We start from the raw sequence: 26,891 nt of genomic DNA on the forward strand, positions 1-26,891 counted from the left end.
TATCTGCAATGTCTTCTGCTGTATAATGTGGGGATAATAGGTAAAGAAAGACACCTTTTAACAAGTGTTTTACATAAGACAAGAAGACACTAGGATGGCATAAGGAAACAGAAGGTAAAATAAAATTACATATAAACAACATTTAAAGAATGTAAAATAAAAGCTAAAGATAGAAGAAACATTAAAATATAATCAACTTGAATGAAACGGATTACAGAAGGGTGGAGGCATGTCTTCAATATTTTATGTGACAGTGTAATGTCAGGGTGTGAACCGTAGGTGGCGGCAGAAACCAGCTTTCCTTACGGGCTGATTTAATAATGCAAAAGACATGAGAAAACCGGAAATCAAACCGGAAATCCTTCGCAATAAAATATTTTGTTCAATTGTGAGTCCTGAAAGAATTGAATACTTGGGAATAAATGGTTTTAGTGCAGTAGAAAAAAAACACGCATGTTAAAACACCCTAGTGGATCTATGAATTTAGGCCTTACTAGGTAGTGATAACATGTCTGTCCAATATATTTATTAATCCATTATCCATCATTTACTAGTGCTTAAATAGAATTTCTATTATGCATTATTTATGGGCTTGTATTCATATTCCTATTCCTTTTATTTTTTTTTATCTATTTTTTAAACTAGATAGCCTATAGGTTTTTTCTTGTTCCTAGGTTTCGATCTGAAAGGGGGTTATTTTATTCGTTTTATTTTGAATACAATACAACGCGGTCTTTATTGTATCCTGTGACGTCATCAAGGTGGTTAGCTGATTGAGTAGGGTGATTGGACTGATTCATCTCCTGCCCTTCAAGCGGTGTGTGAGTCACGGGCAGTTTTCTGTGGAAACCGAGGGGATCTCACTGGGAAACTCCTGGTGTACTTGCCAAAAGTCTGTTTTAATGAAGGCTCGTTTTATTTCGGCTCCTAAGTGGTGAGAAGTTAGGCTGACTTGATTAACACTGAAAGCCTGAAACATGCTGCTGGATGGTGCGTTCACTGTCTTACTTCTGATCAGTGGAGCTTCTGCTGTGTCAGGTAAGTACATACACTCACTTATAATACAGCACATATTGGTCTTAGTGCTGCATTATTATCTTTAAAGTAATTTATTAGATGTGTTTTGTGTATATGAAACTACAATACTGCTAAAAAAAAAAAGAATTGTGGATATAAAGGAAGTAAAATTCACTTGATGTTTTGCTGTTGACAAAACAAGTAAGACTGGATTTTGACCTCTGGTAACTTGTGATACAGTCTGTTACACTGAAATATTACAAAAAAATGAAGTAACATTTAAATACAAGAAAAATGTGTAAACAAATATGTGTACCTCATTAGTTACAAAGAGTCAAAATGTCTTGTTTTCAGGTCTGGTATTGAGGTTGTAGTTAGAAGAATAAAATTGTCACTCACCTGATTCTGGCTGAAACATTTAGTCAGGGTTTATTTTACTCAATCCTTTAACAGGTTGACTCATTGATTTGCACTACAGTATAAGCATATAAGAAACGCACATTAATTCACAACAAACTCACTATTTACTTGAACACAACCTGTTTTTAAATTATAAAAATGAATTTGCAAATTGTGTTCCACATTACAGGAAACAAATAAGGTGTTTACAATTGCTGTTTCGAACTTTTTTTTTCTCAGACTTTTAGGTGAACTTTGAGTTACACTGTGGTGCGCATAAAAATATTTCTGGAGAGTAATAAATGTGTTCAAGGTTCAGCTTCACCTTGTAGTTATAGGTGTGATTGCTTTTACCATGCAGGGAGTTTATTGCCATTTTTATAATCAGCTTAATAAGTAGCCAGCATCTTAAGGGCTGGTAGTTAAATCATGACACTAGTTTCCTCTTCAAATCATCATTTCATAATCATGTGGAGAGTTTCTGGAATATGTGTGCCTCTTTCTGCGCACATGTGATTGTATTGTGGTTTCTGTGGGCTGCGTAGATGTTACTACACTACTACACAAAAAAAAAATTTATATTGCAATAGTTTCTGTTCCAGCTCTTCTCCTGAGGTAATTGACACATCATTTCCCATTTCTCCGTCAAGTGCTTTCATTGTTATTTTTCTCAGGAACATGACTAACTAGTCCTTTCACGTTTCTGTGTGACTTATCCACTGACTCCAAACTTTCCAAATCCTTTTAATGAGCTGCGTAGAGATTAAATATACAGTAACACACCGGTGAGTTTGGGTATAGAGCTGATTTCCCTGGTTTTGAATGGAAATCTTGATTCACAGCATAGAATGACAAAGTTTTCCCGACTTTGTGTAAACAGTTTTTATTTTTCTATTTCAACATGACGAAACGGTTTTCCCAGTTTGGTTGGTGTGACAGAACTTGGCTGGCCTTTTGACACATTTTTGGAAGAACTGGAATGCCAAGCGTTACAATCTGTGAAGGTTCTCAGTCATCCAGGTCATAGTTATCCAAGGAAGGTTAAAATCAAGGGCAACTGGATTTGGAAGCCATTTACACCCGGGTTGAAAAGCTGTCTCTTAACAGAGGAGGGGGTCTGCGACACCACTTATTGCCCACTTATAATGCTGTCCTTTCATCACCTCCCTGGAAACGTAACTAGAGTTACAGTATTCACCAACTGAACTAAACCTATGTTCACAAGAAGGTTCACGTCAACATCCAAGTTGTTATTACAACTAAAACCTCTGAGATATCTGACCTGCTAAATAATTTGCAAGTGCCTTCACATTAGCCAAAGTCTGTGGTTTAATTAAAACCAGAAGTTAATAGATATAGCGTCATATTGACCACCACATGCACAATGTCTTTAACCTTCACATGACCAACTCTGCAATCATACAGCTGTCTTGAACATTGGAACTTTTCCCATATCCACCGTCCGTCAATATAGATCCCATATGTAATGAATGCAGCATTTACCGAGTCAGGGGGAGGGGGTAATATTCAGAGAGCCTGAGGGTCTGGACTGGATGTAAATGTAAATGACTTGTATAGCGCCTTTCGGAACAGCCGCCAGGGCCAATTCAGGGTTCAGTATCTTGCCCAAGGACACTTCGACACGCAACCAGGGGGAGCCAGGGATTGAACCGCCGACCTTCCGATTAACGGCCAACCCGCTCTCCCTCCTGAGCCACAGCCGCCCAGCCGATGGGATGTTCTGTGCTGAAGAACCAGTTTCTCAAAGCGTGGCTGTCTTGAGGAAGGTTGGGACATGAGGTGGAGGAGGCTTTACAGCTGAGTCTTTGTTGAGGCGATCAAAGTGAGAAGAAAAGGGATTTAAGCTCATCTGGTTATGTGGCCTCACATATCTTTCAGTCTCGCTCTGGCAGTGCTATAAGCTGCTTTGTCACAAATGTCTAGAGAGCAGGTTTCACATCCTGCTGATTTACAAATGTCCCCCAAATTATTTATGCTTTTGGTCTTTGGACAGAAGGAAGTGTCTCATAATGCTGGTTGGTGAAAGTAGTATCTGCAACCATGCTTTTAATATGATGACAGAGCTTTAAATAACACAAGCACATCTGAGAAATGGGATTTTCCAAGTTATTTCTTGTAAAATTTTGAGGTTTTTTTCTTGAAAATTCACATCCTTAGTCTTGGACATTCAGAGTTCTTTCTCAAAATATTACCCTCCTCCCCGGCTTTGTAAAACAAAAAGGCCCTTAGATGCCATACACTGATGCATGGAGGTAAATCCCTGTAGCGAGAAGAGTGAAGGCTGTTGTAGTAGCTCAATGATGCCTATGTTTTTTGGAATTACATGTTCAACTATCCAGAGCTCACCAGTCCACATACTTTTGGCCATGTAGTCAGCACAGGCCAATCTGGGATATCTGTGCAATATCGTTTCTCACTGCTTTTAAAACTAAATTTAGTTTTGAGTGGTTTTTTGTAGTTCGTCACCTAAAACAACTAGTACATTTGCATCACAATAAAAGCGTCATAGTTTCAAACAACACTTCTAACTCGTAAATAAATGAACTGAGATGTTTGGATGGAGACCGATCCTGCAGAGTCTGAGACTCTATGGTTGAAAACCACAAAAGACTGTATGACTTCATATTTCAAATAGGGATTTACTTCTCTTTATTGGGATCTCACCTTTAAAAAACCTACAATTAAAACAATTGAACAATTTCATGTTAAGCACTGTAATGACCTGACATATTGTCAAATTGAGTCATTTAAAATGGAGCTAGCCGCGGCTGGCGTTACCTAAAACTACACTTCTTTTTGCACATTTTCATTCTGAACATGACAAAAGAGGAGGGAGAGTAAATCATGCCTGCATGTGTGCTGACTCAGTAGAGAGGACATTAACTACAACACATTCTTGTGAAACCAGTATCATTTATTGTCTCGTCTCATGAGCTAAGTGTATCATGACCTCATGACCTAATCTGAGCCCTTATATCCCCACCGCTTTTCAACTCAAAGTGACTCCCTTGCGCAAAAGCATGCCTAAGATGATTAAATATAATAACAGACTTTGAAGGGATGTCTAAAAACTAGGCGGGGCAGTGCAAAACAATCAGGGCTGGTAGAATGCAGAAGGGCAACCACAAGAGATACCTGTATTTCGTACACCTGCCTACCTTATTGAGGCTGTGGTGACGGAGACACAAGGTGAAAAGGTAATGGCGTGTTACAGGAATTGTTTGGTAGAAAGTATGTACTGCAGCGCCACACACCTCGCCAGGGCCAATATGTAGATAATTGTGTTTTTTTTGTTTGTGCATAGTTGATAGCAGTGTAGGTGTTGTGTGGTTTGCCCTCATCTATCTTTGTGCACGGGCAAATGTTGATGTTATTTGGTAAATACTGTGGTCATCGAGATAACTTCATGAAGGGCGGGGGTAGCACTTAAATTTGTTTGCTGTCGGGCCAGGAGTCCGATAAAAATCTTTTTTTCTCTCTGTGCATTCAGTAGAGTGTGTTTAGTTTAGGCACCTGCTACCTTAACCTACAACTTTCAACAACTTTAAAATTTTACTTTTCTGTTTATTTTATTTTTCTTGTAGAAATCAAAACAACATGTGGTTTAATAAGCAGTTGGATTACACTCTGAGGCTATTTACTGACCAACAACTAACAGCTTTCACAAGCCCTCATAGTGGGGTTTCTGGATTGGGATACGGTCCAAAAACTGTGTGAATGTTGAATGTATTCTTAGTTAACTTGCAACTTGTGTGAATTAGGTTGTCTCACACCTGTAGTTTGGTTCAGTGTGGAAACAACACATACGTCACTGCCTCTTGCTTCTGCAGGTGATTTCTCTGAGTTTTAACTTCTGCTTCCTCCCACAGTCCTTTCTGCCATCCAGTCATTTTTACTTGTGCTATACAAGACTCCGTTGTACAGATTGTGTCTAAATGGGACATTCCTGTTAAAAAAAAGTTTTAAAAAAGGCGTGCAGGTTGATAGGTTAATTGGTGATTGTGAATACTTGTTTGTCTCTTTGTGTCAGCCCTGTGATGAACTGTCAACCTGTACAGGGTGAACCCCGCATCTCGCCCAATGTTAGCTGGGATTGACTCCAGCCCCCACGACCCTACACAGATAACAGGTTATAGTTATTAGCTGGATGCAGTTTTCCCATTCTGCTTGAGGGAGTAGATATGTGTGGGTGTAATCTTTGTTTGGAATGAAAGGAGAAAGGGCGACACGGGCAGCATGATTGTATGACTTAGTATATTATGGCAATCTGCTCGTTAAGATTTCCCTCGTGGTCTGGGGTGTTGACCATGAACCACATCGTCTCCAGTTCAAGTCTGCGGGATGTTTTCCAGCTCCCTTTTACCCCTTTTCTGTCATCTATTTACTGTTTGTGTTAAAATGCCCAAAAATACTTGAACAAATGGCTTGGTGTCCGTATAGTTTGTGATGATGAATGAGGGTGTACGGTGACACATCTATTTATGGGTCTCTCCTCTTTTCTTGCAGTTCCGCCTCCAACAAAAGTGGTGGTGAGCTGCCAAAATCTCAAAGTCACAGTCAGCTGGGAATACAGCAAACCGCAACCACAAACCACCTTCAGGGTAGAAGTCAAAGGTTCTACTGTGTAAGACTCAACTGCCTTAAACATGAAATAAGAAAATATAACTTCAGTAGTGCTTGAATTAGTTTTATTAAGAGCTAAATGTAATTTAATGTTTGCTCTGCAGCAGCAGAAATTGTGTATTTATGCTGATATTATTTTCTGAATACTGTCTTTGACTGCTGGTTTAGTAAATCCACTGTTTTGTTGCTCATATTTAAGAAATGATGAGGAAGAAACCACCACAGACCATCAGTATGATCTGAGCCACTTCGTCTGGGCATCTGATGAGCGCTACATGGGCTTTAATTATGTCAGTGTAACAGCCATACAGGGAGGCCACCGGTCTGTTCCAGTACCGTCTAAAACATTCAGCTTCTCAGCGCACAAGACAGCTGATATAATATGTAAGTAATATATAGATTTTAAAATGTGTTTATTTCCCTGTAAATAAGTAAATGTTACCAACTAGAGTGTGGGTCAGATTTACATTGCTAAGTTTCTTTTACCGAGCTAAAATTTGAATTTCTCTCCACAGGCAAATTAAATTTCCCTCCTGTGGATCTGAAAGTGGAGGATTCGGGGGCCAAAGTGATGTTCAGAAATCCCCTGCACTACTACAGTGAACTGAAGCAGGCTGACAATTCTGCCTCCTTTAAATTCACAGTCTCTCCAGGTGGTGTAAGTACAAATAAAGCTTAAAGACATTTGAAATAGTATGAAAAAGGCGTTTACAACTCTGGAACATCAGTCAAAAGTTGAGCCAAATTCAGAAGAAGTAGCCCCTTTCTTTTGACTTTCAGTGAGTCAGCTTGAGGTGAACTTTATTATATTATTAATAATAAAATTAATAATGATGATGCAAGCAGAACAGCTGGTCTACCCATGCAGGCTATATAAAGTTCATAAGCTATTTTGATGATCGATTTAATCGTTTCAGTCATTTCCTAAACAATTTGTCAAAAATCTGTAGATTCCAGATTCTTAAATGTATTCTCTTAATTCTTAAATGCTCCTTTTCTTTGTTGTTCATGATAATGAATGAAGAGTCTTTGGCTTTTGAACTGTTAATTAACTTTAGGCTCTGGGGAATTGTCAATTTTTTTTTTTTACTTTTTAAAGACTAAACGATAATAAATTGTGAAAATGAGCGGCAGATTAATCAGTAATGAAAATAATTGTTAATATATGTCTCTTAACCTGCAGACATTTGAAATCTCATTACGTTCAAGAAACGTCAGGAAATGAGATGAATTACAGAGCTTGAATTCATATCCGTGGAATCGACTGAGGTCTTAGTTCCCATCTTGTAGCGCAGTTTATCTCCTCGCGGTCCGGCACCCTGTTAGTCCTGTTAGAACTTGTTCTGCAGGTCCGGACGTTGGAAATTTCAATATATCGCCAAGAAACAAAAATGTTTGTTGCTGTGCTTATTATGGCTCCGCTTTGGTTGGATATCGAGAACCAGTTCTGAAATGGAACCAGTTTTAGTTTAATAAGAACTAGGGAGTTGTTAAAAGGTCAGTGATTTCTGCCCCCACCCCAAAACAAAGGGCAGTCAAATGCTTTGTTTGTTATGGAATAATATGCTAATAAGATAAAAAGCAGTGTTGATCGTAATTACCGGTGTTCTGTGACTTTCAGGAAGGTGAATGCCTACGGAGCCAGGAGATCTGCGTACGCGAGATTGAATTTCCTGAGGGTGCAGAGCAGTGCGTCAATCTGACAGGATCGTTGATTGTCGACAATCAATTGGTATCGTTCAGTGAGACACACAACATCTGTCGCAGTATCCCACCTTGTAAGTCTGAAGTGGTGAAGGTTTCTTCAAAGACTTTCAGTATACGGCATCGGAAATGTGTCTTTCATGTTTCTGGTTTACACGGATTAAACAGGTTTGGTGACATAAACAAAGAAGAAACAAGCATGTTTTCTCAACATACAAATAATCTGGACACAGTAAAAAAAAATATTCTGATCCTGTACTTAAGTAAAATACTAATACCACACTGGGATAGTACATGCAAGTAAAAGTCCTGCATTTAAAAGTAAAGTTAACATATGTAAGAATTATCAGAAGAATGTACTTAGTGTCAAAGCAGAAGTACTCACTGTGCAGTAAAATGTTCCTGTCAGTGTTTCACTAGTTGATGTTTCTGGGTTAATATTACTACTACAATAATGTGCATCAATGTATTTTACCTCTATAGATGTTGAGGTCCAAGCTGACAGACCGATGCATGTAAATTTGTCATAGCTAACATAACTGTCTGCCTGTTTGCTGCTGTCGTGCACGGTGACTTTTTCAGAGCGTTTTTGTTGAAAACAACTGGCTGCTGCTGAAAACACTGACCGAGCCAGACCGTCAATGTGCTGTAAAACCCAAACTATGAGCTGAAAGAAGCCATTTTCATCAAGCTGCTTAAACTATCTGCTCAGCACCAAACAGCAGTCAGACATAGTTAGCGGCTAGCTGGTGAAGAAAATTGAGTATTTAGCGCCAGAGATTTTTCTCAAGAGTTGGTGGAGACCATACCAGAGCTAAAAGGGGAGTGAATAGTGGATGTACATTTACCAGTGTGGCAAAAATCTGACTGCAGGGTGTGTAAGAGATTTGCCAAATCAGCTTTATAAGGTTATAAGTCTGTTTTGTTATAACAGCGTGTTGTGCGGCCCCCAAATGACCTAAAATATAAATTGATGCAGGTTTAATTAATGTTTATTGAAACAGATTTTGCTTGCTGTAACAAAAACCACTATTTGTTCAGCAACACACTTGGTGGCCTCTATATTAGGTACACCTGTACAATCTAATACAACTTTTTGTTGACATTGTCTTAAATGTAAATTGTAAATCCGAGTAAAATACAAGTGCTCTTTGCTTTAGCACATTTGCAAACTGTGAAACTAAAATATTTTTTTTATTGCAGGGGTCTATGTGACAGTGGGAATTATACTGCTGTTGGTTTTAGTTGTCGTACTGACTGTGGTATCAATCTTCATCTGTATGACAAGGCCCCCGGAAGATGAAAACTCCCACCTACCTAAGAATCTGGTAAGGTGTCAAATTGGAAAACACAAACCAGTTATTGGTGGTTGTGTTGCTCTTATTGTTTCTAAACCCTTTGTCTATCCTTGTCTTCAGCAGCCAAACCATGGGAAACCGTATTATACTGTGAACCCCCCACACATCAGTCCTGTTGTAGTACTGACTGTCAACGAGCCCGGCACAGAGGAGGAAGCTGAGCATTTGACATCGGAGGGACAGAAGACAAATGATGACGACTCTTCAGATGGCTCGGTGAAAACAGAGTGCACTTCGGTTGATGATGAGGAGGAGGAGAAGGGGGAAGAGTCAACGTCATCATATGACCGCCCACAGAATCTGCAGGTGGACATGGGTGATGCAGAGATGGTCACAGGTTACAGCGGGTGTTAATGCAACGGATGATTGGGGATTCGTTAAATGTTTTTAATTCAGTACCACTATAGCTCGGGGCAAACTACACACTATAAAGCTTAAAGCAGCGCACTAAGAGGAGTCGGCGCCTTGCTCAAGTGACCCCTGAGAGAAGTTTGGAGTGATGCTGTCCCCCCATCACCCTCAAACCTCAAACCGTCTTTTTGACTGCAGATCGAATGAAAGATTTTACTCTCTGAAGTGACCCCATCCTCTCTCCATCTAAACTGATTGTTCAGTATTGCCTGTAGGGTGCTCCAGGAGGGAACAACCACTAACCTATAAGCACCTTTTTAAACATGTTTAAGGATATTGTTGCCTCTTGAGCTGTTTTTACGCATTTAATACAAATCTGAGGGAGAATCGAGGAAAAAGACCGATCCTTTGCTACAACATCAAAGAACTGCAACACAAAGAAGTTTTAAAGACTGTTACCTGCACATGACCACTGGAGCCACATTTTGGAATATGACTTTCCACAACATGAAGTATCTGCCTCATTCTTACCCACTTTAAAACATTTTATCAGACGCAGCAGTGCAGAGTTTTTAAGAACGGCTACATTAAAGCACACAATAGGAAGATTTTTTTTTTTTTTATCAAGTTTTTTTAATATCAGCTGAAACTGCTGGTTTAGAGTAGCTGTTATTCATGAAGGAAGGTGTATTCATTTTGAAGGGACACACAAAAGCATGTTTCCACTTGTGTTAAGTGGTATCTAACCATGTAGACAGTTTAGGTTTTATTTGCCCAGGTTTGGACATGAGATTTCTGTTGCCTCTTTTTACAAATATTCTAAGAAATAATCCACTTTCACCAGTTTTCACAAAGGATATTTCTGTGGTAGAAAGTAGTTCCAATGAAATGTATTTATGACAAGGTCTGGATTGTCCAGAGCAAACACGGAAACTTGTTTATGCAAAAAGATGTGCAAGTTGAATCTTTTGGCAGCAAAACTTGGACTCATATTTCAAATCCTGGACAAATAAAACCAAATTACCTACATGACTTAGTAGCCCACCACTAGAAGCAAAAAAAGTGTACTAAAATAATAAAAGTAAACGGAGCGCACCTCACACAATCTGGACTTTCCCAGAAACTGGTTTTAAAAATCCATTTGAACCTTGCTTGCAGTGCCACACCTACAATTATCACACAAGTGTTTCCATCTGTTGTGTTACCTGCGGCATGCAAAACTGGCTCTGTTGGCAATGCGGGGGTGTTGTTCATTTGCATCAAGAGGATTAGGGTTTTTTTGCATTACCTCAAGGTGGCTCATCTTTTTAAAGTTGTAAGTTTGTGTAACCTTTTATTGTATAAGACTCGCTTTTATATAGTTTTTAATTTGATTATAATTAATACTAATTTTACAGTATGTGTTTTTTTTGGGGGGGGGGGGGGGTAAACACCCAAGCCAATTTTTTTAATAATACACCAACCACTATTTCTAATGACATGTGAATTTTATCAAAATGCTTCTGCTGAACACTTGTTTGCATGTGGAAGGAATGTCAACATGTTGCCATGCCAAAGACTTTGTGGTGTCAGTTGATGCTCATACCTGTCTGATGATTATCAGCTCAACAGTGGGGAAAGCACATCCTGACACGAGTTCAACAAGAAATCTCACAAGTGTTTTTAATAAAGAGACGTGAACGATATTTATTTGCTTTTGTAAACAAGAGACGTTTGCAGGTGTGGGTGAAGACATCCTGATGATAGCTGAGATGGCACAGAGAGCTTTATGGGCAAAATAAACATGTTACAGGAATAATTTGTGTGCTTGACAGTTTCATGTTTCTTTTATAGCAAGGAAATAGTCCAGCACATAACCCCTGTAACAAGGCGGTTTGTCTTTCCTTAATGTTTTCGTACTGGTTAAACATAATAATTAGTGAGATTTAGAGGAGCTGGTAGGTGGATTATTTTTCTTTTACCTTTGGACAGAGCCACGCTACCTCGTTTCCAGTCTTTATGCTCCGCTAAGTTAGTGGGCTGTTAGCGTGCAAATATGAGGATGGGATCTATCTTTTCTCTGCCAAGTCAATAAGCATATTTCCCTAAAGTAGGAACATTTCCTTTAGCATAAGAAGCTGCAGAAGAAAATAATAGAAAAAGTAAATTCAGAAATTCAAAGCCAACTTTTGATACAAAACATTCTGGTGCGATACTCAGCCTTTACTTTTCCCGGATTTCAAACTGTTACAACATCAAGATATCATTTTTGCTCCTTATATTTAAAGTTGAGTTAAATTAACTTTATGATTTGAAGAAATTCTGGTCTTAAAAAACCCAGAGCCTGTCAGTCCTCTTGTTTTCCATCCTGTCAGCTCCACTGAAGTGAGGAGCAGCGTGTCCGTGGTGAAAAGTCTGTGCGGGCAGAACGCCGGCGTTGGGGAGCTAAAGTTTCATGCCTTGAATGTTTGTTCTCAGATTCAACATCTGCTTCTCCTGTCTGACTTTTTCCTCCTTGAACGCCATCTTGTTGGCTTTCTTCTCGACTCTCCTTTCCTATTCAAAACACACAAGCAGAATTTAACATTGTACTGTGCAAATATTTTTATATCTTAATCATTTGTTGGCATCGTTTTTCATGTCATTGCAATACTGATGAAGCCCTTCATTGTGTAAATATTTGAATCCAGTGTTGGCAGGGTAAACACAGAATGGCCGGGCTTTGTAACTCACACTTTGATAAGAGCAAAATAAAGCAGGTCAGTCGTCCTACTGATCTGATTGTTTTGTTAGAGGATAAGACTAGGGCTGTCGCGATAACCGCAGTGTTCATACTGTAGGGCGTGTTCAATTAATAAATGAGTGCTTCATAAGTTCCACAACCGTAACGAGCTCTGTAACGGTTCAAGGATGGATCGCCTGTACGTGACCTGACTTCCAACTCTGAAGCTGTAAGTGTTGCCGTGTTTTTGTTATTTTAAACTTTAGCTAACTTGGTGTTAGCACATTGCGCGGCTAATGTGGCTAGCAGGCTCGGCGATGTTGGACTAACGTTGTGATCCTGAGGGACAGTAAGCCTCATTTGAAGCTTACCAACTAAGGAGCGTAGTGTGTCGGAAGCCTGCAGCTATTTTTCCTGTTGCTTTCTGTGGAAATTTAGTTATTACGTTACTACAGCGCAGCGGTTTGTTGTGGACAGCCATTCTGCTCCACAAGCGCGTGCGTTGTTGCGGTATGTAAATTGACTTGATAGACGTGCCCTGAAGGTAACGATATAACATTAGCTATGTCTTAAAAAGACACGTCAAACTACAAAAAGGAGTTTTCTTGGCAATGTTGTTGACTAGCACCCAGCAGCTAGCTTGCTCCGACCATAAAGCTGCTGTTAGCGGCTCGCTGTGCAGTGAGGTGACACTCTTACTCTGCTATATGGCGCCAAATTACTTCATTGATGAAAAATGCGATAACGCATAAACACTGCTGAGCCCCAACATACTGCCGCGGTGGAAACTCTAAACTCCCGGCCTGTTTCTACTGAACATGTGATTCTTTAAAAACAGCTCACAAATATATAGGCATTTGTTTGGGACTGTTTAACAGTGGATTAAGCATGATGGTTTTGGTGTTTTCAGGAGATTTTTTATAAGAATAAAGTATTTTCAGAATCAGAAGGAGCTTTATTGCCAAGTAGTGTTTTACATATGTATCACTCAGTATGACTGGGTAATTGCGGCCAAAGTTACAACAGATTATTTGACAGAGACATTTCTGTACATGTTTTTGTCAGGTCTGAAGTGGGCGAGGCTCAGTTAATAAATCAGGGTTTTGTATGATTGTGTGCTTCTGTTACAAACACACTGTCAATCAAATTTGTTAAAACCACACCTACAGATTACAGAGTTTTAATCTCACAATATTACTGAGGATGTATTTTATTTTATTTACTTTGCTTAGTCATGAATATTTAATTGTATATATTATAAAGTCAGAGCCTGTGGGCTTCCACTCAGGGAAAAGTAGGGGAAAAAGTCACCCCTACTTAGTTTGCTTTTTTCCACTCACTTCCTGGGTGCCTATGGGATAATGATTGTTATTTCATCCCGTAGACATTTACCAACTGAGCCAAGACAGCCTAATATTGCTTAATATAACTTCAGACTACACCAAAAACATAAAAAAGGTCTGTTCTGAGGGATTTATTAGTTTCTGACTTTGGGACGGGTTATTCTATATGATAATATTTTTTCACTTCCATTCACTGGAACTGTTTGGAGCCCCCATTGGGAGGGCCACGTCTCACAAGCAAGATTTGAAGGGCCTTAAGCCAAAGACACAAAACATCAATGTTTTTCCCCTCTTTCTTCCTCACCTTGCGTTCGTCCTTGATGGCCTGTTTCCTTGCTCTCCTCTCCTCTTTGCTCTCCTCCCTGTGGCGAGGCTGGGTGGAGACCCGAGGCAGGTCCGAGTCGTTGATCCTCGTCATGCGCTCGGCCTGCTTGGCGGTCAGGCCTCTGGCAGGAAGGACGTCCAGAGGGATACCCGTTTTACTGGACACACGGATCGGCTTTATCTGCCGATAGAAGAAAACAAAGAAAAGGTCTGCTTCAAGTCTAAATTTTAGACAATGTGCTGAAGAGGCTGGATCATAAAGTGCCTGGACAAGAGTATTACGTAAAATCCAATATATTCAGACTCTGCTTTGATGTTGTGTTTCACATCTTGACTTTCCAGAACAAAGTCTGAGCTCATCAACCTTTAAAGGCTCACAGTGGAAGTTTTAGTGGCGTCTAGCGGTGAATGTTGCTAATTGCATAATCAGCGGCTCACGGTGCATTCACGTGCAACAATCAGCTATGCAAGAAATGGTTCAAAGTGTTGCAGTAAATCCTGGGCTGGAATGTACTAACGCAATCCTCCAAAATGTTACAAAACCTGTTCATAAAGAAATCTATGTAAGAAAGAGCCGTCTTAAAATAACACTCGTTTAGTTAATCGTTAAGTTATCAAGCAGGTTCCTGTAGTGTCATGTATGAGAGTTTGTTTTTCAGTTTACAGAACATGTCCGTACTCTGCAGACTTGTGTTTGTTGCCTTCACAGTTTCAGCTGCAGCTTTGTCTCAGTCACAAGTGTAGGTGTGACGTGCACGACCAGTTGGTCACATACCGGTCTCACACGAAGTCGCAAGACCGGAACTTCAGGAAAGCATTCAGGTGTGGGATTGTTTGTACAGAGTATCTGTTTCTACACGGGTATCATATCAAACAGCAGTTAGAAGTAATACAAAAGAAGGACTTTTCATACCTTTGGTGGGTCTTTAATGACTTTGGGTCTGTTATATATGTTGGAATATGTGCCTGGAGAAGACAAGAAACATTATACAGATACATTAATACTGGCAGTGTCTCACTATAAAACATTAAACTACTGTAAAAAGAGCACGAACATCACGTCTATCAAACCTACTGTCAGAAAAAAAAACAGACTCTTTTTAATGCCAATTATTATGCCAAAAGGAATTACAAATCAAGGTTAAAAAAAGCAGTTGTTGAACTATCAAGAGGTGTCAGACGGCCCAGTATAAAATGTATAAAACTCAATAGGATTTTATTATTATTAATTTATCACTTCTGGCATTTAAAGATTTGTAATTTCATTACTGCAGAGTTTCTTATGTGGAGTGAAAATAACACCTATGGGTCCAACTGGTTGTGGTGATACTTCCTATCTAACATTGACCAAATAAGCTTTACTGCACCGATGTGGAACAGATAAAGATGATAAGATTTTAACCTTTGGCTCCAAATGAAACGCTAAATAAAAGCTCTCAGCTGTAAATGCCCTGTAGTCCAATTCTGGTTGCCAATCACAGCTCTCAGCCGATACAGAGACCTGATTAAATAAAAAAATCAGTTTGAAAGATAAAAGTCTATTTAAGAATCTTGATTAATTTCATTACAGAAGACGTTCACAGTTGAGCGAGACTCACACAGTTCAATAAACACAACAGTCCTCTTGTTACAGTTGATAAACTTTATATTAACCCATTAAGTGGCGTAATCTCTGACATAAACTCCACTGGGGGTGCTGACAATACTGATTTTCGGAGGCTGTAGCCGCCTCAGCTATAAAACAACAGTGATGATGGATATCATGAAACTAGATGACCTAATCCACACACACACACACTTACTGTTTTATTTATTTTTTTTATTTTATATATATTTTTTTTAAACACACACATGCTTACTGTTTTATTTATTGATTTTATTTTTAATATATTTTTATTTTTTAACACACACACACACACACACACTTACTGTTTTTTTATTTATTTATTTTTAATATATTTTTAAACACACACACACACACACACACACACACACACGCTTACTGTTTTGTTTATTTTATTTTTAATATTTTTTTAAACACACGCTTACCGTTTTATTTATTTTGTATTTTTTAATATTTATTTTTTAAACACACACACGCTTACCGTTTTATTTACTTATTTTATTTTTTTATATTTCTTTATTTTATTTTTTAAAATACACACACTTACTGTTTTATTTATTTTATTTTTTAATGTTTCTTTTCTTTCTTTTTTTTTAAACACAAACACACATACGCTTTGATTACTTTACGCTTTCATTGTTTAATGAAATGTATGGGGCTGATTGTTCTTATGTTGTGTATATATGATGCTTTGGCAATGTTGTTATTACATTCATGCCATTAAAGCTAATTTGAAATGAATTGAATCTAGTTTAACTTGCCATCTATTGGTACCAATCATGCTAGCTTGGGTGCAAGGGGGCTAAATAAAGCGCCAAAGGTAGACTACATTTTGGAGAAGGGATAAACTGGCATGGCCATTTTCAAAGTGGTCCTTTAACTGCTCATCAGCCAAGTTGCTTTCTAAACATTCGCATGCAAACATTACACCACATCAGCCACTGATGGCTCCGTTTCCTGTTTAAGGCCGTGTTAAAGGAATATCCTGAGTTAGATGAGTTTTAAAGTTTGATTTCAGCTTCACTGTTGTGCAGTGGAGGTGGCTAGTCGTCCTCGCGGATCAATATTCTTGCCGTCTGTAACTTCCTTAACATTTTTCCCCAGTTAAAGGGCTCATTACGCAGTTTTTTTATTTGTATAATGTACAGATAGTAAAGCCACTTGAGGTAAATTTGTGATATAGGGCTACATAAACTAAATCGACTTGAATTAATGAATATGCAACCTGTCTGAAATCAACATTCTGAATCACTGGCCAAGGGAACAGGTAGACCTGCCAAACATAAATTCATGTGTGTTCATTTTGGATTCTGGATGCAACTTTACAGCAAAGTGAATTTAGGTGGAAATGAAACTCACTGATGATGGTTTCACAGTCCCACTTCTCTTCTGGAGCCTCAATGACCACAGTTTCCATCTCTTCTTCCTCCCCATCATCTTCCTCCTCCTCCTCCTTCACGACAGGAAGTACTTTGGGACCCAAGTCATCAGGCCTGAGGTATCTAATCCATAAACAACCACAAAGATGTAAAATCAGTCAGCTGGGTCATCTAAAGCAACATTTCTTTTTACTAACAAAACATGAGTTTAATTCCTCACTCCTTCTCTTTCTGTATGAAGTAGTCTTTGATAACTTCTTCCAGGCGAGCGCTGTCCGGTTCGATGAAGCCTTCCAGCTCTGCGTTGTCCAGAGCGCCGATCTCATCGTCATCGAACTGTTCGTAAAACTGAAACAACACAGACGCAGTTTATGACCAAGTTAAAGACCCACACAAGTGATTTTAGTTACCAGACTCACTACATATACACAGACGCTTTTTTACATAACCCTCTCTCGTCACCCACAACGGTCCAAACATACTAGCAATGGCATGCATGGGTAGTGGTGTGACGAGGCACTCACCAGCTACCGAGACTGAGACGAGACAAGATTTTATTATATGAACATTTCGAGCAATTTATGGAGGAAATGTTTTTACTTCTGTAAAGAGAAATGGAATTCAGCAGGCGACAACTGAATCTCCAACAGAATATAATGCTGTAAGGCTCTCAAGTGTTCTGTGTTTCTTTCAGATATGTATTCTCCTGGGGAAGTACACTCTTTAAGTGTTCCGGCCCTATACTCTGCTGTGCATTAGTTATTATATCAGACTGTTTGAAAACCAAAGCTAACAGAGAACTTCTAATCAGGCAGAAATCCACACATTTTAACTTCAGCACCATCGATAAAGTCCAGCTCGCAGACCCAAAAGGAGCGACGTAGTGCCTCAGTTTTTAGATGTTTATATTGCTCTATCACAAGCTGGCTGCGACTCAACAGTGTGAGAGAGCAGGTTCACTTGATTCCTATCACTATTGTCAGTTCTACATTTGTTTTTCCACTGTGTGAGGAATGAAAAGATAGTACAGATAGTCTATGGGCATGACAGCGTGTGGGAAAATGTCATCGAGTGAGTTTCACAACAGCTTTGAACTGGACGAGAAATCTCGTCACACCCCTATGAACGGGTGGAGGTGTGAGGGAGGGAGTATCTTCAAAAGAAAAAGGCCATCAACAGAGGTTGAAATGTGGCAGCAAATGTAATACCTGCTCCTATTTTTAAGCATTATCACAAACATGACTTCAGATTTGTCGTAATCTACTTGAGTAAATTTACTTGGTTAGATTCCACTAGGGCTGAACGATTAATCGTTTTTAAATTGTAATTGCGATTTGAAAGAACGCGATTAGCTAATCGTGAAGACGGCGATTAAAATGTAGGTTAATTATACAGCACATCTGACCCGTTTTAAACAGTCATGCAGTTAGAAATTCATGTTGTCATCCTTGTGTGACAGACTTGCTAACCAATCACAAGTGCCACGCTTCTCCTGTTACAGTCCTACTCACCAATCAGAGCGGGCAAAGGGCAGGTACATTTTACAACAACAAACGAAACTGGAGGAAAACGTGAGATAATGGCATCAGCCGAACAGACACAGGCAGCAGCTGTGCCGCGGTTTTGTCTGGCGTCAGCTCACACTGAAGTGTTTCAGCAGCGGAGCGTGTAGCTCTGCGTTGTTGATTTGTCATTTTGTGTGCTTAAAGTACCAACAACAGGTCCCTGTAAGCCCATTTCGTTGTGCTCCGTGCACGGCTATATTTCAATTCAATTCAAATTAGCTTTATTGGCATGTGTAACAATATTGCCAAAGCATCATACAAACCACATCAATACACAACCCCATACATTTCATTAAACAAGTAATCAAAGCGTATGTGTGTTTGTGTTAAAAAAATAAAAAGTATATTAAAAATTACAATAAAATAAACAGTAAGTCTGTGTGTTTGTTAAAAAAATTTAAATATATTAAAAATTCAAATAAATAAATCAGTAAGCATGTGTGTAAAAAATTGAAAAGTATATTAAAAATTACAATAAAATTAATAAATAAAACAGTAAGCATGTGTGTGTGTTAAAAAAATAAAATATCCCACATGGGACATTTCAGAATAAGAGCGTTTTCACTGCCTGATTTTGCTGACTTGTTCAGATTTTGTTGATTTGTTCAGTTCCTTGATTTTTGTTAAGTAGGCTACGCAGTTCAATTGTTTCTTTTGTGTCTGTTTTAACTGTGTTTATTGGTGATATACAATTGGGAATCTGCAAAGGGTATTTTATTTTGAAAATCAACCAGATTCTCTATGCCATTCTGTGTCTAACTTCCTGCCCGGTTCATCTGCTCTGTGCTTCTTGACACGCTTTTGTTAAAAATATTAAAAATTCCACCGCTGTCTTTTTTATAAAAATTGGGATTATACCCAATATAATAATATAAGTATTCACCTAACAAAAAGAGTGAAAGTTCACCTTTTCAAAGCGGTCGTCCAGCAGAGTGAGCTGCTCGTTCCTCCTCATCACAGACGACGTCATCGAGTACTCTGTGAACCGACTCTTCGTCTCCTCGTCCATGAACATAAACTCACGACCGCGGCCTTCCGTGTCCTCATCCCCCGACAACCCGCCCTCAGAGTCGAAGTCATCTTCCTCGTCTGTGTCCTCCCACTCGTCATCATCACCATCATCTTCGTCGTCGTCGCCTCTGTCACAGGTTAAACACAAACAGGAAATTACAATTACAATGTAGTGGTTATTTTGATAAATCGGGCCTGTCAGCAAACACATCCACTCTCTGTTTCTGTTAGATATGATTCTACTAAAGATAACGGTAGGAACTGAAGATCTAGGGTTAAGGTTGGGCAGTCTCAAAGTATTACAGTATACCAGTGTATTTAGAAATCCCCAAAGACAGGAAGGATTATTAGTACCATCAAAAACACACTCCTCTTTCAGGTGGATTAATCATATTTGCTCTTATTTTTTTATTTTGTGTGTGCTCCATTCAGATTTGAGTAGGTATGTTTGCTCAAACGATGCTCTGTACTTTTCTGCGGATGGGAAGATTGTAAAAGTCTGTCCATTGTTGATTAAAAACTCTTTTCAATGTCGATGTGCCTCTTTTTAGAGCATGCCATGTGAAAATCACTTCACTGACTCGCTATTTCTTCTCTCGTCTCCCTGAATTGAGTCGCGATGCACAGATTTGATTGGCTGAGTGGCGCCATGTGAGAGGATTCTGGGCGGCTAAGCCAGAGACGTAACGACGAAACAGTTCTGTGCAGCATCAGCGGTGAGAAAAGAGAAGTTTAAAACATCATGACAAGCTTTGAGGAATCAAAAAGATATTAAAAATATTTATTTTTCTTACTCTATGTCCACTGCTCCACTCGCAGTGTTTGCTTTGATGATGAAGTCATCATCCAGCATGTTGTCGGGGTCGTCAAAGTCAAAGTCTTCGTCGAGGGCAGCCACGATGTCGGGGTCCATGTCCAGCCGTGGTCCTGAGGGAACACACTCATACCAGTGAGCAAGAAGACACAACAAGATGCTGACAATTGACCCTGAGGGCAACTGCTTCATATGCTGGGGACAACAAATAGCAGGTAGGGATTAAAGCGAATCACCATCATGAAACTAGAAATTTTGAACATGAAATCGAGTTGATGCACAGATCCAGAATTTTTCTAGAGAAATCATTACAGTTTACCATGATTTTGTCATTACAAACACACCTTACAAGTATCCATATAGTAGCCTTTTAAGTATCTGATCTCTTATGAGTATTATAAAAAGGAAATTTTCAGGAAGGAGTTGTTGTTAGTACACTGTTTTCTGTTTGAATCCCACAATCTGCAGATTTTTTTCAAGCGTTTTTTTCCCCCGGGCTTAATCTAAAAGATCAGCAGCATTGTTGCAGTTCCTAGTTGTCGCCAGCAGAGGCTGATAAAACTCCTTAGTGTAATTTGAATGATCTGCTTACCTGAGATAGGAGCAGCTTTGTTCAGAAGTCCCACCTCCTCTTCAAACTCTGAGGCGAACACTGAAGATGGCAGGTTGATGGAGGCTGCCTGTTTATCAAACACAACAGGAATCATTTCAGAGCAGATTTGTTTTCCCCTCCAGATAAATGTCAACATTCCTTTGTTAACTTTGTTTTGTTTGTTGAGCAATTATGTGAATGAGTGACAGCTACGAATAACATCTGCCAATATCTGACCAGTTGCATAAAGAAAACCACTTTAAATAATCCTGAAAAAAATCGCAATATTTTACAGGTTTCAGTTTTTGGGACCGTGTTTAAAATCATACTTAGGGGTGTGACGAGACACTTAGCTCATGAGATCAAAGAGATATTTTAACGCTATTTTTAAGAAATCTTCAATGCTGAATTATATGAAAAGTTTAAGCATTAAACACTTAATTTCCTGCATTCTGAGGACATGTTTTGCACCAATCTATGAAGGAAGTGTCTTTATTTATATAAAGGGAAACAAAATTCAGGCTCGCAAACTGGTCAGGGGTAAAAAAGGTGAGAAGGATCCGCAAGCAGAGAAACGTACAGAGACAGTGTAAGAGGGTCTTTTTTCTTAATTTACATGTTGTATAGATATCGTGCATTTGTCTACTGCAACAAGAAAAAGATACCGACACGCAAGGGCGTCACTTTGTGTTGAAAAGTAGCGGGCATATAAGGGCTCAGATTAGGGATGTGACGATACACTTAGCTTACGAGCTGTTGCGATGCACCATACTGGCGTCACAAGAAGTATTTTATAGAAATAATCTGAATTAATTTTAATTAATTTCCTGCATTCTGGGGACATTTCCTGTTCTGCCTTTCCTACATCAAGTTATGATGAAAATGTTTTCATTTATGTAAAGGGAAACACGAAATTCAGGTGGCAGGTGACAATTCAAAATCATTAGAGAATATAATGCAGTGCACCTCTCGGCCATTCTGTGTTACTTTCACATTTGTTTCCCCTGTAGATCAACTTTTGTCTCATGTAATATCATCTCTGTCACCTGTCAAATTTGTTCGGTCTTTTACCTTATTAGGCTGAACACTGAAAGTGCTTTTGCTATTTTGGGCCGATTAATTTCGATGGCTGAACATTAGGTGCATCCCTACCTAATACGTGGTAAGACAAGCAGCAAATCACTTACATAATTTTGAAACACTGCTTACAAACAAGGCCAAAAACAACAACAAGTAACTGAAGTTTACAAAACCATCCCAATTTTGGTAAACCTATTTTTAGTATACCGGATTTTCATGCACCGCTGATTCAACTTACAGGGATGGTTTTGTCCGTGTCCCCCTCCTCCGCATTCTCCTCCTCTTCATCGCAGATACGAATAAGTCGCCTGTCAGTGCTTAAGGGTCCAGCTGCCACCAGCTCAGTCGTGCACGACGGCTCCTTCAGGTGCTGCAGGTAGTTATAGTCATCGTCGAAGAAAACGCCAAACTGCCTCTGCTCCTCGCGCCTCTTCTCTACTTCCCCCTGAGAAATAAGAAAAGCACATTACAGGCAAAATTTCCCAAACCAAGTTATGTTGTGATTTGTTTGGGCAATTTAAAGTTGCTATTCAAACGCTGAATAGTTTTAACGTCGTCAAGCTTCTTTAACTCTTCAAGCTCTTTGGTTGAACTGCTCACAGCTCACAGACATATGCCACCTTTGACACGTGGGTTGCAAGTTTCTATTGCTTTTCTTCAAAGGGTCACAAGCCAAAAAGATGAACCTGTACCTTGGTGGCGGGCAGGAGGACGTGCTGTGGGGCTTTCTCATCTGCAGCCAGCGGGTCCCTCTGACTTCTGTGGACGAGGTGAAAGGTCACGGCCTTCTTCTTCTCGATGAACGATTTCTTCTTTCGATGAGGCTGGAAGAGACAAACACAGCAGTGAATAGTGGAAATCACCGGTGACGATAGAACGGTAAAGTCTTTGGTTTGATCCCCAGGTTACATCTGGGTGGCAAAAGACAGCAGCCTCATTTCTCTCTCTCTTAATACCCCTTAGTGAGGTGCCCTGGAGCAAAGCACTTACTGCTGCAGTGGAGTGTCCCACCAGTTGTACTCTGCAGCTTTTCCACCAAACTTTATAAAAATATGTCATGAACTTTAAGATAAACGGTTAGCAAACTCACAGCTTACCTTAAATATTAAGATACAGATATATATAAAACAAGAGTACTAATGAATGACTTAATGATTAACCTAATTTTCAGTCTATGCAGTTTAATAATGACCAAATTTACGAAGACTATTTTTCTATGTTTTCTATCTTTAAAGACAAGTCAAGATGTTCCTTTACTGATCCACCACAGGGTAAAATTCAAATTGTCACAGCAGCACAGGCGGAAGTAAAAATAACTAAATATTGTAACTGTAAATTAAATAGGTTTTGGAGTGACAACATTTTAAGATGTCACCTTAGGCTCTTTAGACTTGGCATTTTATAGATTAAAAACTTATTTTCTTGACTTTGGACACAGTTGTTAACAATACAATCCCACCTCCGTTTTTTTAAGCAGCCAGAGTGGCAAAAACAACCTTTGTTGAAATTTCCATGAAAACCTGGGTAAACTCCATATGCTGATGAAGATCATGTGATATGATCAAAAGCTCCAGAACACCTACTAAATAAGACATTGGGGTAGAATTGTTTTGTCAATTGACTCTTACATAAAGAAATACACATTATAATATAGGTTATTAGACTATAATGAATACTCAAAAACAAACATTTGTTTCAGCCAGATGTGCAAGACCACAAAAGGGGCGGCTGTGATGTAGGAGGTTTGCCCGTTAATCGGAAGGTCGGCGGTTCAATCCCCGGCTCATATATCTGGTCATATAATTAGAATATCATCAAAAAGTTGATTTATGTCAGTAATTCCATTCAAAAAGTCCACACAGACTGATATATTTCAAGTGTTCATTCCTTTTAATTTTGATGATTATAACTGACAACTAATGAAAACCCCAAAATCAGTATCTCAGAAAATTAGAATATTGTGAAAAGGTTCAATATTGGAGACACCTGGTGCCACACTCTGATCAGCTAATTAACTGCAAAGGCCTTTAAATGGTCTCTCAGTCTAGTTCCGACCATTGACACCTTGCACAAGGAGGGCAAGACACAAAAGGTCATTGCTAAAGAGGCTGGCTGTTCACAGAGCTCTGTGTCCAAGCACATTAATAGAGAGGCGAAGGGAAGGAAAAGATGTGGTAGAAAAAAGTGTACAAGCAATAGGGATAACCGCACCCTGGAGAGGATTGTGAAACAAAACCCATTCAAAAATGTGGGGGAGATTCACAAAGAGTGGACTGCAGCTGGAGTCAGTGCTTCAAGAACCACCACGCACAGACGTATGCAAGACATGGGTTTCAGCTGTCGCATTCCTTGTGTCAAGCCACTCTTGAACAAGACACAGCGTCAGAAGCGTCTCGCCTGGGCTAAAGACAAAAAGGACTGGACTGCTGCTGAGTGGTCCAAAGTTATGTTCTCTGATGAAAGTAAATTCTGCATTTCCTTTGGAAATCAAGGTCCCAGAGTCTGGAGGAAGAGAGGAGAGGCACAGAATCCACGTTGCTTGAAGTCCAGTGTAAAGTTTCCACAGTCAGTGATGGTTTGGGGTGCCATGTCATCTGCTGGTGTTGGTCCACTGTGTTTTCTGAGGTCCAAGGTCAACGCAGCCGTCTACCAGGAAGTTTTAGAGCACTTCATGCTTCCTGCTGCTGACCAACCAATATTTTCTGCTTCTAGCCGCCTCCACCTGTTTTACTTGATATTGTTGTGAAAAATGTTGAACTTTGTTCAACTTGAGAAATACATATTTCAAAATGTCAGTATTTCATGCATTAGTTGATAATTAAGCAAATAGACTCCTAGTACCAATTATTCTGTTATAATCAAATAGCAAACCGCAATCGTGCAGCTCTATACTGTACCTGTCCATACTGTGGGTGAGATAGCAGCTGATCTATTTATGAAATTAAATCACTGCTCATGCTATTAGAAATAACCTAACATTCCTGTATGGGGTTCTGTGTCCCCAAATCTCAGCACATTTTATATCTTCATCTTACATGTACAGGATGCTTGTCAAATAATCGGGTATGTCAAGTAACTTTAGAAAGGTCAGGTTTTACTAAATCGCTGGTACTGAAGAAAACACAATCGAAGAATTAACTTGAGTTTTTCTCCCAAATGTCTTTTTATTAACATTAAAAAGGAATCAACTAAGTTAGCTTACTACAAAAAAGAGAAACGGGGGAATTGTAGTTTGATCAAAGCTACAACCATGTCTACATTTAATTAAGTAACTTTAATACAATCAGACATAAAGTTAACGATGTTATTTTCTACTTTCTGTGCTTTATTGGTGGTTAGCTAGCAGCGGTTAGCAAGGTTAGATTCCGTTCAGAAATGTTAGCTTACCATTTTGTAACGGAATCTCTGATGGGTTTCTTCGACTACTGCGGTTTAAAGATCATCAAACTTCAAACTTAGGGGAGTTGTTATTATAATATAACCATTTAAATCCAGAAACTGTCGCTGTTGTTTACCCACGCTGGGTTCTCTCCTTCACCATGCTGCTGCGGCCATTGCTGGGAAGAACCATCGGAGAACAACGCGGGGAGAGTTCAAATGATGTGAATACGCTTTAATATGGAGAGCACATGTGGTACATTTTGATTCTTGGTAAAATGATTATAGATATGATTTGTGAATGAGTTTAAATTGATACACGTTTTTGCATTAATAATGAAAATCACGTTATTCTAGACCTCGGTTGGATTCCCTCTACAGTACACATTGTTGGTGTAGTCCACATACTGACTTCTTTCTCCCCTCTGTCGCTGGCGGTTGGAGAACTAGTTTATCGGTGCATTACCGCCACCTGCTGTGGCGTAGTGGTTCTTACAGAGGAAACAGTTTGAACATAACGCTGCTAAATCTGTTTCTTTTTTAAATAGTTAATTGATTAGGAGCAATAGAAAACATCCTGGCTGGAAACATCACAAACTGGCATGGGATGTGCACGATGCAGGACTGGAGGGCTCTGCAGTGGGTGATTAAACTGCTCAGAAGATCATTGGTACCCATCTCCCTCTGGGGCAAGCAGGAAAGATTGCAGCTGACCCCTCCCATCCTGGACACAAACTGTTTCAGACTCTCCCCTCTGGCAGGAGGCTGCAGTCCATCAGGACCAAAACCTCTCGCCACAAACAACAGCTTCTTCCCGTCTGCAGCTGGCCTCATTAAGATGTCCCGGGTCCCCCACTGACACCCCCCCTTTCAAATAATACAAATGTCTCTGCACATGCAAATATTATTTCATTTCATATCATGCGCAAACCTGGCATTTGGTATATATTTGTTAATTGTTGTTCTATATTTTTATATTTTGTCAAATAAATATTTATGTACACTATATACTCCCGCAATCTTGTACGCAGGATAAGCGGTTGATGATGGATGGATGGACACTATATCCTCCATCCATTGCAATATGTCTGCACAACACAAACCCAGAATATGGCACATGTAAATATCTGCCATGTTGTTCTTTCTCTTCAAATAGTTGTATTATTTTCTCTATTCTTTTATTATTCTTATAAAACTTGCATTTGTTTATCTCATATGATATATTTCTACATTTATTTATGTCAACTGTACGTTTGTCTACGTGCAAGACCTTATCGCCATACAAATAGCTCATATGTGTAAAGAACTACTTTGCAGTAAAGCTCTTTCTGATTCTGATTCTGACCAGTGATATCGGTGCGGTGAGGTGCAGAGCCCAAAGGATCCTAAAGGACAGTACCCACCCAGCCACAGCCTGTTCACCCTGCTGCCTTCTGGGAAGAGATGTAGAAATTTCTGCTGCCACACCACAACATTGCAGAGCAGCTTCTTCCCACAAGCTATCAGACTCTTAAACGCTATTTCATCCTCAGCACTGCTCCAGTGATTATAGTTTATTTAGTCTACCATTCATTTATGATTGCTTTGTATTACTGCATGTCTGCTAC

At 39.3% G+C, this 26,891-nt stretch overlaps 2 protein-coding genes across 3 annotated transcripts; one reads left to right on the top strand and one right to left on the bottom strand.

Annotated features, from left to right (window-relative positions):
* The first annotated feature begins 795 nt into the window (after nt 1-795).
* ifngr1 (interferon gamma receptor 1) lies at nt 796-10,878 on the top strand. 2 transcript variants are annotated; one of them, XM_046047285.1, is made up of 7 exons: nt 796-1,038; nt 5,944-6,061; nt 6,260-6,444; nt 6,576-6,718; nt 7,682-7,838; nt 8,968-9,092; nt 9,183-10,878. In XM_046047285.1, the coding sequence occupies exons 1-7, from the start codon at nt 978-980 to the stop codon at nt 9,474-9,476; spliced, it is 1,083 nt and encodes a 360-aa protein (XP_045903241.1). In that variant the 5' UTR covers nt 796-977; the 3' UTR covers nt 9,477-10,878. The 2 variants fall into 2 exon arrangements, with proteins under 2 accessions (XP_045903241.1, XP_045903248.1); XM_046047292.1 differs by having other exon boundaries at nt 9,186-10,878.
* A 254-nt stretch (nt 10,879-11,132) lies between these two features.
* Nucleotides 11,133-25,479, bottom strand: ltv1 (LTV1 ribosome biogenesis factor). The gene is made up of 11 exons (XM_046047271.1): nt 25,294-25,479; nt 22,599-22,730; nt 22,145-22,351; nt 20,827-20,914; nt 20,215-20,347; nt 19,317-19,548; nt 17,065-17,192; nt 16,825-16,967; nt 14,755-14,807; nt 13,822-14,022; nt 11,133-12,008 (listed from the first exon to the last, which is right to left on the bottom strand). The coding sequence occupies exons 1-11, from the start codon at nt 25,294-25,296 to the stop codon at nt 11,898-11,900; spliced, it is 1,431 nt and encodes a 476-aa protein (XP_045903227.1). The 5' UTR covers nt 25,297-25,479; the 3' UTR covers nt 11,133-11,897.
* Between the last annotated feature and the right edge of the window lie 1,412 nt (nt 25,480-26,891).

The sequence above is a fragment of the Micropterus dolomieu genome, linkage group LG01 (assembly GCF_021292245.1).
Source record: "Micropterus dolomieu isolate WLL.071019.BEF.003 ecotype Adirondacks linkage group LG01, ASM2129224v1, whole genome shotgun sequence".
In the NCBI taxonomy this organism is placed as follows: Eukaryota; Metazoa; Chordata; class Actinopteri; order Centrarchiformes; family Centrarchidae; genus Micropterus; species Micropterus dolomieu.

Bases quoted from the DNA above. Each gene is read 5' to 3' on its own strand.
- ifngr1 (XM_046047285.1), top strand. From the start codon at position 978: ATGCTGCTGGATGGTGCGTTCACTGTCTTACTTCTGATCAGTGGAGCT. The intron at 1,039-5,943 runs GTAAGTACATAC...CTTTTCTTGCAG, and splicing joins TGGAGCTTCTGCTGTGTCAG to TTCCGCCTCCAACAAAAGTG. The intron at 6,719-7,681 runs GTAAGTACAAAT...TGTGACTTTCAG, and splicing joins TCACAGTCTCTCCAGGTGGT to GAAGGTGAATGCCTACGGAG.
- ltv1 (XM_046047271.1), bottom strand. The intron at 17,193-19,316 runs GTGAACTTTCAC...GTGTTGTTTCAG, and splicing joins TGGACGACCGCTTTGAAAAG to TTTTACGAACAGTTCGATGA. The intron at 16,968-17,064 runs GTGAGGAATTAA...TTTATGGATTAG, and splicing joins TTCATACAGAAAGAGAAGGA to ATACCTCAGGCCTGATGACT.